General features: G+C 35.0%; 1 protein-coding gene across 1 annotated transcript in view; it reads left to right on the top strand.

Annotated features, from left to right (window-relative positions):
• The window catches only part of LOC136848947 (C-type lectin mannose-binding isoform-like), a 17,736-nt gene extending 3,558 nt beyond the window's left edge, over positions 1-14,178 (top strand). The window contains exons 2-4 of the mRNA XM_067121760.1: positions 10,175-10,360; positions 11,201-11,323; positions 13,858-14,178. Of these exons, the coding sequence (XP_066977861.1) occupies positions 10,175-10,360; positions 11,201-11,323; positions 13,858-13,985 (437 nt within the window). The 3' untranslated portion in view covers positions 13,986-14,178. The remainder of the gene's footprint in view (positions 1-10,174; positions 10,361-11,200; positions 11,324-13,857) is intronic.
• Positions 14,179-16,335: the final 2,157 nt, after the last annotated feature.

Genomic DNA, 16,335 nt, shown 5'->3' with positions numbered 1-16,335 from the left:
AAAACTAAATTGTAAAACTAATCAGCTGTCGTCTTGCAAAGGTTATAGGTTAATAAGGATGAATTTATATGAAAACAAACAGTCAGAAAGCTCAACTAGGTTAAAAAACTGAGTTGTGAAACTAATTAGTTACTGTCTTATATAAATGTCAGGCCAAGCCCGTCACAGTTATTAATGGAACAGCTTAACGCTACTGACATTATTGGTGGGGCAGTTTCTCACAGTTTTTATAACTAACACAAAAATACTAATATCTCTTCAGCCGTACTTATCAACTTATAGTTTTGTTTATTCCATTTTAATTATCTTCAGTACAGAGTGCTGGGAATTTGAAGACAATGAACAATAAATTTTAAAAATTAAATATTATTGGAACAAAAGGAAAATCAATTCTTAAGTCCATAAATTGAAAGGAATAATATACTCCGCAGATCAATTACGGAGGAAAATAAAAAGAGAAAGCATGAAAATTATTGGAACTACAGCAAAATCAATGCCAAAGTCCACAACTCGAAAGAGTAAATCTGGATTAACAGCAAAACCATAAACACGAACCAGATGATTAAGGAGTCACCAGAACAAAAGACACCCAAGGATCACGCACATTTTATTGAGTTATTATTATTATTATTATTATTATTATTATTATTATTATTATTATTATGCAGAACAGGAACCCTATTCATATGGAACAAGCCCACCACAGGGGCCTGCCTAGGAATTCAAGCTTCCAAAGAAGCTTGTATTCATATGAAAGAATTAACAAAAAGGAAATGGGAAATACAGAAAGAAGGTATGAGTCGTTAGAAAAAATATATAAATGAATAAACGTCATAAATAAATAGTCAGAAATATAAATGAATGATCAAAATACAAGTTGAATTGTTCTGTGGCAAAAATGCATCGCATCTTGGCAATGAAGAGAACAAACGCGCGGATGATTATGATGATGATGATAATGATGGTCACTCTTCTCCTTCTACATCTTCTCCTTCATGACCACAACGATGAGTCTTAATCACCATCACACAATGGGCGACGACGTCCCATCCTTTGTTTACGAAGGGGTTACTGTCCCGACATTCAAACTCACCCCTCCAGACGCCATTTCCCATCCATCACGACGAAGACACCCCTTCTCCGTCTTAATTAAATAATTCAAGTTGTTTGATAACTCCCTTTATTATCCACTGCATTAACCACATCGAGTGCCTTTAATTCCTTAAGACATTCCTCTCTCTCTCTCTCTCTCTCTCTCTCTCTCTCTCTCTCTCTCTCTCTCTCTCTCTCGGTGCGTCTCATTCCGTCTGTTCAATCGCTTTTCTTTTGTGCGTTACAGTAATTTCATATTCAAATTATGCATTCCCCTTGTTCTATTATTCTCATTCGGGGGATCTCTCTCTCTCTCTCTCTCTCTCTCTCTCTCTCTCTCTCTCTCTCTCTCTCTCTCTCCTTCTTCTTCTTCTTCTATTAGTGGGTTACACTGAGTTCAATCTTATTCTGATTCAGGCTCTCTCTCTCTCTCTCTTCTCTTCTTCTTCTATTAGTGGATTACACTGAGTTCAATCTTACTGAGGGCTCTCTCTCTCTCTCTCTCTCTCTCTCTCTCTCTCTCTCTCTCTCTCTCTCTTCTTCTTCTTCTTCTTCTTCTTCTTCTTCTTCTTCTTCTATCTAGTGGATTATTAGTGGATTACAGTGAGTTCAATCTTACTCTGATTCTGGGCTCTCTCTCTCTCTCTCTCTCTCTCTCTCTCTCTCTCTCTCTCTCTCTCTCTCTCTCTCTCCTTCTGTTAGTGGATGACGACAAGTTCAATCTAAGGAATGGAGCGAAATGAATCTTTTGAAAGCATTACACCAAGAAGTGATGAAGCATACCAGACAAATGTCTCTTTGTAGGAGGTAAAATACCTCTCAAGAGGGTAAGATACCTCTCAAACCGTTTGAGAGGTAAGAGATACCTCTCAAACCGTTTGAGAGGTAAGAGATACCTCTCAAACCTCTCTAGACCAGACCATCTGCACAACGAAAAACAAAACAATGCACTAAATACTACTGAAAATAGAACCACGAACACTAAATACATTCATCATAATCATTCGATTGACAAATAGACAGAATATATAATTTAGGCCAAAGGCCAAGGCGCTGGGACCTATGAGGCCATTCAGCGCTGAAACGCAATCTGACAGTAAAAGGTTTGAAAGGTGTAACAAGAGGAAAACGTCAAAGCAGTTCCACTATGAATCTATTGTTAGGAGAGGGTGGAAAGTAAAGTGGAAGAGAGAAAGAACGAACGGAGGTACAGTAAAAGGAATGAAAGGGATTGCAGCTAGGGACCGAAGGCACGCTGCAAAGGACCTCAAGTAATGCCTACACTGTTACTGAAGTGTCTTGGACGTTTGACCAGAAGGTCTTAATACTGAGACTTGAGAAAAGTCCACAGCTTGAGAACAGTAATTATTATTATTATTATTATTATTATTATTATTATTATTATTATTATTGGACCAAACAAAACTTCTTTCATATTTTTCTGAAGATGGAAAAGAAACCTCCAAGATTCTTGAAAGTATAACTTGTTTACAGTAAAGTTATTATAAAACCATAAATTAACTTTGATCTAGTACGTAAAAATCTAACTGTGAAGATATTAAAAGAGATGAAGGTAGTCAGGCTGGTTCAAGGCCCAGCATCTTCTTAAACTTCTTCTCCTGTGCTGTCATTTATATGATGGCTGTCCTGGTTTCCATTCTCTTGAGAGTTGTTAATCTCCCTCCAATGTCAGTCTGATATCCAGAACTGATGGTCAGTCAAATATTAATCCTTGTGGTATGGAATAGTCACCATCGGTCTGTTGGGCATGAGGTCATTCCAGGTCAGAAGGGAAATCGATCTTAGCTTCTATTAATATTAACGATCGGCTAACTGGGACTTGTATATAATCCTTTGTTTCCTTCTATCACTTTAATCTTCTGATGAGTGCCCCTTCCATTACCCTCCAATGACTGATGTTATTGCTTTTGTATATAAGCCTACTGTTTTTAAAATCCATCCTATGGTCCTTTTCCCAACAATGCCTAGCTATAGCACTCCCACAAAGAGTTGAGTTGTACTCCCTCCTGTGTTCTTGGATTTGTTCCTTATTCCCCTATAAATATGTATTGACATATTTGTCTGAGAGAAACTGTTGTTTAATTATTTACTTCCCCTGGGATCATCATCTGCATTACTATCTTCTCCTTCCAACTTATTTTTACATACTTTGTTTTTACGGTGTTGAGAAGAGATAGACAAATTTATATTTCATTTCTTTCATTTTTTATGTAATTTGTTTCATTTAGGCATATAGAGAGAAGGAAACTATTTTCTTGTTATCCATATTCTGCAAACCAGTTGTCGTCATAAGCCCTGTAAAAACCTACAGACCTAGCTTTGTTGAGAGCCCAGGTTTTTCTGAACCATTCCGGGTGATGTCTAATGTAGTTGCTAACGCATTTATCAATGTATATTTATTTCATTTATCCAGTCTTACAAGGGATCACTTAGATATTTGTTGCCCTTAGAAATAAACCTGTTAGAACACCCATTTTTATATCAGATGAGCTAGAAAGCGCATTGAAAGAAATGAATATCGATGTTTGGTGTGTGGTGGCTTTTAATGTCCTGATGCTTCATATTATTATTTTCCTGGTATTATTTTTGGCATTATTAATCTATTATTGCTATTTTTGATCATTTTAGTTATTCATGATGTTTTGAATTCCTATTCATATGGACCATGCTTGAATTACCATGGCCACTAACTTGAAACTCAAGACTATATAAATTTAAGAATTTCAATTCCCAGTAGTCAAGGTCCTTAACTTCTTTAACAGAGGGTAAATGAAATTTGTAAAGTTATTATAAAACCAGGTAAATTAACAAATTAATTAATAAATAAAAATCTAAGTAAAATATTAAAATGCAGGTTGAACTGTATTGTTCAGTACTTTTCTTGTTTTCTTCGGAACAAATTTCCCATTTCCAACTGCAATTTTGCCAATAGAATGCTATTTGATCATTGCATAACATAGTTTGAGGATTCAACAGGATCACCTGTTTAAGCTTCCAACCAATGTGACTGTCTCATTATTAGGTCCTTTATATGCAAAAGACATTCCTCTTTATCACCAACTAGTTCATTGAATTCAAATTTATCAGAGTTAAATACCATCCTATTTATCTCTGGTCATTTATATATTTTGAATTTAGGTCCCCACTTTTAAAGTTAATAATCTTCATAACTAGCAACTCTACTATATTCTTGTGTCATCTAAGAAACTTCTACTACTGAGAAAAACATTACTGTCACTTGTCTTTAATTAAATCAAACAACAATGCAGCTAACACTGTTCCCTTGTCTCTCGGATATTACCTAGCTTCATCCGATTTCTCATCGTTTGCAATCACTATCTGTTTTCTGTTTTCAAAAACTCTTTTATCCATCTTCATACTTTGTCACACAATGTTATGTTTTCTAATTTTTCAACAAATATATTATGATCTACCTTGTCAAAAGCTTTTGCAAAGTCTTTAGGTAAACCACATGAGAGAATCTTTTTCATTTATCATATTTTTATATTTCTTTCATGGTGGACTAACAGTTATTTTGGGTACTTTTTCTGGGTACAAAAACAATGTTGTCCTATATTGAACAATCTATTTTTCATTAAATGTTTCATTATATTTTTTTCATACCCTTCAAACCAGTTATCAGCATATGAGATGTCAGACTCACAGGCCTATAATTACTTGCCTCTAGTCTTGAACCACTTTCGAAAGTAGAGAGTAGAGATAGAGCTAATTTATCAACATCATAAATCTTGCCTGTATCTACCAGTTGTCTTAATAAATAGAGCTAGCAGCTTTATGATTGAATGAACACTTTCTTTCAATATCAGGTTCCATCTGGTCCTCAGTGCTGATCCATTTTTAATTTCTAATAGACAATTGCTTCTGTAACGCATCTTTTCTGATAAGTATTCATATTTTCATCTTCTTATTTTGTATGGTCTGGGATTGTCAATTCTCAGATAAATTTGTCTCTTATATCTTGTTCTGCTAATATGTTACATATTTCCTGTTTTTCATTCGTTAGATGAGCTGGTAGCGCTTATTGGGCCTATTTCTACTGCTTATTTTATTCATCTTTTGCATGGTGAATAAAAAATTTTAGGGTTTTCCTTGTTTTTTGTAGTTTTTGTCATTTCTTCTAGGTTCCATTTTTTGATTTTTTTGATTCCATAATCTTTTGTTCTGCATTTTCTATCTTACTTTTTAGTTCCATGCCTTTACCATGCATTCGTTTTTCTTTTCAAGAGCTTTTTCCACTAGTTTTCCAGAACAAGATCCTTCTCATCTATTTGGCTGTGAATGATGTTTACTTTTTTCTGGTATATATTTTTCCACTATTATCCTTTTAATATTTTATATAATATATTATTTACCAATATATCATCACTTACAAATATGTTTTATAAATTAATTTGTTTAATTTTTCACATTTATTTTTGACCAATTTATATTCATTTTACAATAGAAATTGCTATTTTCATTCCTTCATATTTTTTATTCAACATCTTTTCTCTGTTTTTGTATGTTCTGGTTTGGACTGTTAGTTCTATTATTATGGTCCGAAATATGTTATATAGTATTATTTCTTTAACATAGTTCATTCATTCACAAATACTAGGTTAAAATATTATCCTATTCTTGTTGGTAGGTGATTTATTTTGAATGTTTATGTTCTTTGTAGGATATCCTATCTTTTCAAATTGCTCTACTTATTCTTTCTCATCTACTATTGCTCTCTTTTTATATGTATAAATACAACCACAGTCTCCTATGCGTTCTTTCCAATCACAAACAGCAAAAGTTAAAGTCACCGGTTAGTGAGTATAGTCCAGTTTGTGATTTCATCCGATTTCATCCAATTTTTGCAAATTATGTCAAACTGTTTTCTGTATTAGGGTCTTTTATACAATCTTCACTAATTTTTCAGATTCAAATTATGTTTATTAATTTTTCTGTGTTACTATATTTGATCTTATCTTGTCAAAATCATTACCAGTCTCTTGGAAAATACATCAGGTTTCTTTATATTTATCATATTTTTATTTTTTCATTTTGGTTAGTTCTTCTAAGTTGGGTTTCTTTCTTTTTTACTCAAAACTACAAAACCATGATGTCATCACTATGATGGTTTCTATTTTTCATTCCATTATCTAATTATATTTTTTTCATTATTTTCCCATGTCTCTTTCCTGTTCTGATATGTTGATCTTTTTCATTTCCAGAAATTCGTACATTAAAAATCCAACATTTTTCCATTATATTTGATCTTCCAGCTTCAATTTATTCACTTTGTCATAAATCTTGCACTTATCTATACATTTGTCAATATCCCCTAGCATCATAGATTGAATTGAACCACTTGTTCCTTTAACTATATCTAGGTATGCCATCTCATATCTGGTGCTGATCCATTTTTTAATGTTGTTGGCTTGCTTTTTGCCAATATCACATGATCTTTGTAATATTTATTTATTTGTTTCATTTTTACTCTTGATTTTTATATGTATTTGATTTTGATTTTGGTTTTTCTATGGTACAATTCATCTTATATCATTTCTTATTAAATGTTACATCCATTTCCTTTTTCTTTCAGTTTTAATATTTTTGGATCAGATTCTTAGCATTCTATCTTCATAGCCATCTTGTATGCATCTTTTTGCATAGATCTAAATAATTGTGACATATCTTGGGATATTTTAATAACATCTTTCTTCAAAGGTTCCATTTTTCGTTTTCAAAAGGGTGCATAATCTTCTTTGTTTTCATTTTTTTCTTACTTGTTTTTTCCATCAGTTGGAGATGCATTCTTTTCTCTTTGGGATTTTATTTTTTTATCATGTCATAATTTATTTCTTCATATGTATGTTCCTGTATTGTCTCTTATGTAGAATCTATGAGTTTCTCTGATGTTTACTTTTATCCTGTTCTTTGTTTTCATTAATTTTTTTCTCTCTCTTCAGTCTTATTTTCTTCTTTTTATTTTCCTCTTCTTATCTTCTTCAAATCTTCATCCTCCACAATCTTACATTAAGTCTTCATTTATTTAATGACCAATTTATATTCCATACTAGAATGTTGCAAAATATTTTGTGTCCTTATTCCCTATTTTGCTCTACTTCAGCACATGAAGGGTTTTCGGTGCTTTGGAAGGACTAGTTATTTCTAATCAGGTTTTGTGGATTTACAAATACTCACACTATACAATATTATTTCTTTAGGCATAGTTCACCTCATTGCATACTAATCAAAAATTATAATTCCTTTCATACAGATTTTATTTGATGGAATGTTTGATTTTTGTAGATTTTCTTATAAGTCTTTTGATAATTGAACTTATCATTGGTATCCTTCTATTATTTTTTATTATAATTTTCAACCAGATTTGTCTCCTAGTTTGAAGGATCTTTCCATTTCAATATGAAAGTTTAATGTTTCGGATCTTTTTAGTCCATGTTGTGATTCATCTCCACGATCAGCAAACCAAGTTCCCTTTGCCAATTCATTATGTCAAATCTCCGATGCAAGCAAGGTTTCTCTATTTTGCCACTGTTGGTTGAATTTTCCAAGATTTTCAAATTTTTATTAATTCACATTCTGAAAACAATTTTAGACAGTTTTTCACTTAATCTGATATTCTCCCATAATCACCGATAGTTCACCTTGACTTTTCTATTTTTTCATCTGATCTATAATTGTTTAAAACCCTTTATCTGGTCATCATTATCCAGTCCTTGGGAATACCAGGTTTCACTTATATTCAATATTTCATTTTTTTTATTTTGGATTAGTTCTTCTAAGAACTCTATCTTTCTTTTGAGAGAGAGAGAGAGAGAACTAAACCCTGCAACGTTCATCCATCTATGACTGGTTTGCGTAGTTATCTCATTATCTAATATGGGTAATAGAGAGAGAGAGAGAGAGATGAGAGAGAGAGAGAGAGAGAGAGGCCCTTCAACGCTTATCCATCTGGACAGCAAACCAGGTATCATCATAAGCAAACAGAGAGAGAGAGAGACAGAGAGAGAGAGAGAGAGAGAGAGGCCCTTCAACGCTTATCCATCTGGACTGCAAACCAGTTATCATCATAAGCAAACACACACACACAGAGAGAGAGAGAGAGAGAGAGAGAGAGAGAGGCCCTTCAACGCTTATCCATCTGGACTGCAAATCAGTTATCATCATAAGCAAACAGAGAGAGAGAGAGAGAGAGGCCCTTCAACGCTTATCCATCTGGACTGCAAACCAGTTATCATCATAAGCAAACACACACAGAGAGAGAGAGAGAGAGAGAGAGAGAGAGAGGCCCTTCAACGCTTATCCATCTGGACTGCAAACCAGTTATCATCATAAGCAAACAGAGAGAGAGAGAGAGAGAGAGAGAGAGAGAGAGAGAGAGAGAGAGAGAGAGAGAGAGAGAGAGAGAGAGGCCCTTCAACACTTATCCATCTGGACTGCAAACCAGTTATCATCTGGCAAACACAAAGAGAGAGTAGAGAGAGAGAGAGCAAGAGAGAGAGAGAGAGAGAGAGAGAGAGAGAGTCCCTTCAACGCTTATCCATCTGGACTGCAAACCAGGTATTATCATGGTAAACAGAGAGAGAGAGAGAGAGAGAGAGAGAGAGAGAGAGAGAGAGAGAGAGAGAGAGAGAGAGAGAGAGAGAGTCCCTTCAACGCTTATCCATCTGGACTGCAAACCAGTTATCATCATAAGCAAACACAGAGAGATATCATCATAAGAAAACACAGAAAGAGAGAGGAGAGAGGGCGGAAGGCCTGTGAGGATGTTTTTCCTTCTCCATTCCAATGACAAAACAACCCAGGCTGATTGGACGGATTCCCGTTCAGACTCTGCGTCTTTGGTCGGTGGAAAACTACTTCGAAGCAGAACTCCGTCGAACCCACCGTTTTGCAGCAACTTTAAAACGACCGTTTTATTTCATCGGGAAACTTTTAAGATTCGAGATGCTGAAGCGGATAACAGTTTCAAATGATGTGCAACGGTACAGACCGATTTGTTCTTGGTTATTGGAAAGCCCTTGATGACGTCAGCGTTCCTTTCTCTAACTTTCCAAGGAATAGCTGTAAGTGTCTCCTTGAAGGGAGTTTGTCAAAGGTAGATTACCGAATCGTTATTACAATGATAAATAACATTATCTGAACAGAAGAATAAGTCGTTCTTACTTATATGTTGAGATCAGGAAAAATCGTTGGGTATTTTCGTATCATTTTGATTAAATTATCCAGCACATTAATTTTGGAGGGATGGAATGGAAAACAAGCTATAGGTCCAAAGGCTGGGGCCTACAAGCTCATTCAGGGCTGAAAGGGAAACTGAAAGTAGAGAGACTTTAATTGTGTAACACGTGTAAAGGTGTAAAAAGGCTTCAAAGGTGTAATACGGGTAAAGGTGTAAAATGGCTTTAAAGGTTTAACACGTGTAAAGCTGTAAAGATGGTTTAAAGGTGTAACACGTGTAAAGGCTTCAAAGGTGTAACAAATTTAAAGGTGTAAAAAGGCTTCAAAGGTGTAACACGTGTAAAGGTGTAAAAAGGCTTTAGATGTGTAACACGTGTAAAGGTGTAAAACGGCTTTAAATGTGTAACACGCATAAAGGTGTGAAAAGGCTTTAAAGGTGTAACACGTGTAAAGGTGTAACACGTGTAAAGGTGTAAAAAGGCTTCAAAGGTGTAACACGTGTAAAGGTGTAAAAAGGCTTTAAATGTGTAACACGTGTAAAGGTGTAAAAAGGCTTTAAAGGTGTAACAGGAAGAAAACATCGCAGTTGCACTACAAAGCAATTGTTAGGAGAGGGTGGAAAGCAAGATGGAAAAAGGAGAATATGAACGGAGATAGAGTAAAAGAAATAAAAGGAGTTGAAGCTAGGGGCCGAAAGGACGCTGCAAAGAACCTTAACTAATGCCTACGGTGCACTGCGCGAGGTGTACTGACGGCACTACATCCCCTATTTAGACAAGGTCCCACAGAAATTTGCTAAGGTAATAATAATAATAATAATAATAATAATAATAATAATAATAATAATAATAATGAAATCCCGCAGGGGGAGAATGTTGTTCCCATGGCTTCGATGACATTGGTGGGCACTGTCTTGCCCTCCACACAGAGGTGGCAATGCCCTGGGAAGACGCCAGGATTTACTGCCAAAACTCGACCGTCCCAGCTGCCCTGGCTAAAATGACCTCGGGCAAGACAATAAGAGCTCTGTATCAATACATCACTGAGTTTGGTAAGTGTGCATGAAACATTAAGTATATGTCATGTAATACGCACGCACACACACACACACACACACACACACACATATATATATATATATATATATATATATATATATATATATATATATATATATATATATATATATATGTATGTATATATATATTTATGTATATATATATATATATATGTATATATATATATATATATATATATATATATATATATATGCACATATATATATATGTGTACGTGTGTGTGTGTACAGAAATCAAAGACACATTCCTCTACTGTTTTTCGCAAAGGTACAGAATAACAAATAACTCACACGCAGCTCTCACCATTTAAAAAAAGAGAAAAATCACTTTTTTTCGAATACAGCAAACTAACTAACCCAAACCTATCATTGTTTTTCAGAACACTTCTTTTTATTTCTGCATATTTCCTCTTTTAATATTGAACCTATTTGAACCAATGGTGTCCCCTATTCAAATATAGTTCCTCTGCTTCTTACCCTATTCAAATATAGTTCATCTGATTCTTACCCTATTCAAATATAGTTCATCTGATTCTTACCCTATTCAAATATAGTTCCTCTGCTTCTTACCCTATCCAAATATAGCTCCTCTGCTTCTTACCCTATCCAAATATAGTTCCTCTGCTTCTTACCCTATCCAAATATAGTTCCTCTGCTTCTTAATTCAAATATAGTTCCCCTCCGTCTTACCCCATTCAAATATAGTTCCTCTCCTTCTTACCCTATTCAAATATAGGTCCTCTCCTTCTTACCCTATTCAAATATAGTTCCTCTGCTTCTTATTCTCCCCAAACTGCTTCTGATCACCACCAGAAATCAAGGGATCCTTCTGGCTGGGAGCTTCCGATGCAGAGGTCGAGGATGACTGGGTCTGGTTGGACATGGAGAGAGTGAACCGTGGGACGCCATTCTGGGCCATCCACAGCAACATCATTGGTAAGAACGTCCTGTGCAACTGATTCACTACAAAAACCAGTAAAAAATGCGCCGAAGTTTCTTCTGCGCCATCGAATTTTCTGTACAGGAGCTACAGCTTAGAATCAAGGCCACCGATAATAGATCTATCTTTCGGTGGTCTAGGTATAATGCTGTATGAGCTGCGGCCCGTGAAACTTTAATCAAAGCGCGGTGGTGGCCTATCCTATATATCGTTGCCTATCCTATATCGTTGCCAAAGTCACGATTAAGTCTAATTTTAACCTTATAATAAAAAAAAATACTGAGGCTAGAGGGCTGCAATTTGGTATGTTTAATGATTGGAGGGTGGATGATCAACATATTAATTTTCAACCCTCTAGCCTCAGTAGTTTTTAAGATCTGCGGGCGAACAGAAAAAGTGCGGACGGACAGACAAAGTCGGCACAATAGTTTTCTTTTACAGAAAACAAAAAAGTGTTCAGTATGTGTGTCTTTCTATCTCAAACACCTCATAACAGGAAATTAGTCAAACTTCGTCCTCCAACGTAGTGCAACGCAGTGCAACGCAAAGGGCCTCTACAAAATTCCTCCATTCACGTCTTGACTGACCCTTACATTCCCCAAATTTAATGTTTATTTCTTAAGACCATCTGGAAAATTTTAAATGATTTGTCCCACTGCAAAACTATCGTAAATGTTTATCTAGTCTCTTCAACGCTAATAACTAACAGACATTTGAAATTAATCTTCTTTGCAATAGTACTCTCAGCTGGTACTTTTCAAGCACTGCTTTGTGTCACTGATAGTTATGTACTTAAGGGAGAACTGGCGTGAGGTCCCACTCATTTGCATTCAAGGACGAATTCCCATTTGCACTATAGAGAGATAAACCAGAAATTAACAGGACGAGAAAAATAAATAAATAAACTGACCCACAGACTAAAAATGAAACCGGGCCAAGAGAACTTTAACATTCTGGAATTAAATGTATGTATTTGACTTCCAAACCACATACGAGCCAGAGAGAGAGAGAGAGAGAGAGAGAGAGAAAGGATCGCCTGACGACGGATCCAGTATTTTTATTATTTCTGTTCTATTAGTATATTTTTTTTTTTTTTTTTTTTTTGCTGTTATGCTGATGTCCTGTACCTTTCGTTTCCCATCTGGGTTTTAATGGTTGTAATTGTAATAACAAAATGGGTATGTACATACTAAAACATATGGACGTGTTTTATATGTATGTTAAAATGTACATATATATATATATATATATATATATATATATATATATATATATATATATATATATATATATATATATATATATATATATATATATATATATATGTATATATATGCATATATGCATATATATATATATATATATATATATATATATATATATATATATATATATATATATATATATATATATATATATATATATATATATAATATATGTAGAATCTACTGGTCACTTACCAGACACATATGTAATTCTAATAGCCACAATGCCCTCTTAACTTCTCGAATTCTTCGCGCTTTTTTGGATATGCTTGTAACTACGAAGCCGTGACCTCCTTGTGGTTAAGGTGAGACTTGTGATTTCGGTCCGGAGACTGGCAAATCACAAGTCTCTTCAATTTCCTGTGTTTGGATGTCACGGCTGCCGACCTGACAACATATCCAAAAAGGATAAAATTCGAGACATTAAGAGGGCATTATATACCTGTCGTTTTACATATTTATGTATGGTAAAAGTGACCCATAGATTCTACATATATATTTCAGCCTAAAAAGCAATAAAAACGATTGCTTTTTATGCTGAACGATGGTGAGGATGGGTCACTTCCAGCTCTAATAAATATATCTGAAAACGACAATGCCCTATATATGTCTCGAGATTCTTAACTTTTTATATCTCGTAGTCAGGTCGGCCGTGACCTCCTTGTGGTTAAGGTGACCCGGGTTCGTCTCCCGCGACCGACAAATCACAAGTCTCTTCAATTTCTTGTGTTTGGATGTCACGGCTTCGTAGTTACAAGCATATCCAAAAAAGCGCGAAGAATTCGAGAAGTTAAGAGGGCATTGTGGCTATTAGAATTACATATAATATATATATATATATATATATATATATATATATATATATATATATATATATATATATACATACATATATAATATACTGTATATATGTGGAATTCTTCTCGAGGTCAAGTAGTTATCAGTAGGTTCTAAGATCGATCAAACGATGGTAGTTATGGTTAAAGCCACTCTGTTGATCTAGCAAGCAGTAAGCTATGTACCTGTGTGTGTGTGTGTGTGTGTGTGTGTATAATTATATAGTATATGTATATATATACACATATATTTAATATATATAATCTGCAACATGAACAATTGTTTACCTAACACTACTTGTTCCATTCCTAACAAGCCCGTTGGTGACAAAATTCACAGAATGAACACAAAAAGCACACACACACACACACAAACTCATGAAATCCAAAAGCAGCTAACGCCTGTTCCCTTCCCCGTTCTCCCTAAAGGCGGCTGGACGCACGAGCCCTCTGGTGGCAAGAAGGAGAACTGCCTGATCCTCGACGAACAAAGGCTCTATTACTTCAACGACGAGAGCTGCCTCAAGCTCCATCACCCGCTCTGCCAGGAGCTCTAAACGAGAAGTGGTGAGCTGGGCAACATTTTGAGTTCAGGGGATTTTTAAACTGAGCCCTGGAGCTAATCGTCACATTGCAAAGTCTCCTTAAAAGTTACTACAACTGATAGTAAATATTCTGGTCACCTCGAAACTCGTTGCGAGTTATGTTTTTGTTTAAATCTGTCAGTTAATAAATGATGCAATGAATATATCTAGGTGTTTTCTTATACTTCTTAAAATAATATTCATAACCAACCCGAAAGATGAACAATCAATCAAAGTGTTCTCAAGAGAAGTTACAACAATACTTCAACAGCAAATCTTTTTGTCATCTCGAAGCTCATTGTGAGTTATGTTTTTGTTTAAATCTGTCAGTTGATAAACGATAAGGTGAATAAATCAAGAGAGTTTTTTTATGGTTTTCGAAAAAGTATTCATAACGAACCCACTAGATGAACAATCAGCAAAGATCACATTGCAAAGTCTTCTGAAGAGAAGTTACAATTGTCAACAGCAAATCTTTTGGTCATATCGAAACTCATTGTGAGTTATGTTTTTGTTCAAACTTATTTGTCAAAAAATGATGCAATGATAAATCAAGGATGTTTTTTCTAAATAATGTTGATAACGGACCCATAAGATGAACAATCAGCCAAGATCACATTGCAAAGTCTCCTGAAGACAACACTTCAACATGAAATATCTTGGCCATCCCGAATCTCGCTGTGAATCATGTTTTTGTTTAAATCTATCAATTAATAAATGGTGCAATGAATAAATATGTATATGTGTGTGTAAGTGAAACCTCAAAGCAAAATTTACATATCCACATCTGCGGGACACCTTGGATACTCACAGCAAAGGACAAACAGGCAAACGGTCAATTTAAAACGACGAAATCTACAAAAAAAAAAAATTTCTAAAAAAATAAAAAAAGTACTACACAACTCAAGAGAGAAAAAAAAAACAAAGGGGAAAAAATCCAGGGGGTGGAAAAGTCGAGAGAGAAAATAAAGCAAGGAAGAGGAGAAAATAAAAAAAATACCGAAAAAAGAAAGTGTGTACAGTTGCAGCTCGGGTCCCTTCATCTAAAAAGAGTGACCGTGGGCTTAAGCAGGGGGTTTTCCCAACGTCAGATTCTGTTCCTGATAGTTTCAACTTCAACCCTTGAGAGAGCTTTCACCGGGAGGAAAATAGATATATAAAAAAAGGAGGAAAAAAAATAGGTGTATAAAAGAGGAGGAAAATGTCCCCCGGCCTATTCTTGTGAAGGGACAAAATACACGGAATCTTCCTTCATCCCTAAGCGTTTGTATTCAAACTGTCTGGGAAAAATATACGGGCGAAGGTTTGAAGAACATTCTCTTTTTCCAACCCCCTCCTCTCCTCCTCTCTCTCTCTCTCTCTCTCTCTCTCTCTCTCTCTCTCTCTCTCTCTCTCTCTCTCTTTACCTCGGCTTCTACATCCTATATTACATGAACCAAAGTAATACTAATTTTTATAAAAATGAAAAATGAAATATATAAATAAATAGAAATAATACTGGAACTCTAATTACATCATACGAATCTGGCGTCATAACTTCAAAGAAAATACATAAAAAAAGAGCTTTGGCTTAACATGACTATGAAACTATCATCAACTTTAAAAAATATATGGGCACTTCAAATAATTATTCAGCAAAACTTTAAATCAACTGATTCAGGATAAAGACAGTTGCATTTACTTGACAAAAATAAGTGCTATTATATTTAAAGCTCTCTTGATATAAAGTAAGCTTTATTGTATTTAAAGCTCTTGATATTATAAAATCTGCTCTATTATATTTATATAAATCTCTCTTGATATTATAAAATAAGCTCTATTATATTTAAAGCTCCCTTGATATTTAAATAGCATTGCCATTGCACTGCAGAGTACGAGATGTCCATTTTTACGAGTAAAGAACTGTTTGTTTATCATGACTGCTTTGCAATTCGGATGGATAAACTCTCTCTCTCTCTCTCTCTCTCTCTCTCTCTCTCTCTCTCTCTGTTTGTTTATCTCTGCAGAATTAAACTCAGTTTTTGTCAAGAACTGTTTGTTTTCGGATGGCAATTCAAATAAAGCTCTCTCTCTCTCTCTCTCTCTCTCTCTCTCTCTCTCTCTCTCTCTCTCTCTCTCTCTCTCTCTCTCTCTCTCTCTCAGAGCAGGAATTAAACTCCAGTTTTACGAGTCAAGAACTGTTTGTTTATTATGACTGCTTTGCAATTCAAATGGATAAGCTCTCTCTCTCTCTCTCTCTCTCTCTCTCTCTCTCTCTCTCTCTCTCTCTCTCTCTCTCTCTCTCTCTCTCAGTAAACCATCGTTCTTCCGAGAGCAAGCATCA

The sequence above is a fragment of the Macrobrachium rosenbergii genome, chromosome 20 (assembly GCF_040412425.1).
Source record: "Macrobrachium rosenbergii isolate ZJJX-2024 chromosome 20, ASM4041242v1, whole genome shotgun sequence".
In the NCBI taxonomy this organism is placed as follows: domain Eukaryota; kingdom Metazoa; phylum Arthropoda; class Malacostraca; order Decapoda; family Palaemonidae; genus Macrobrachium; species Macrobrachium rosenbergii.
Note: the sequence above shows the minus strand (reverse complement) of the source record. Positions and strands in the feature narration are given on the sequence as shown.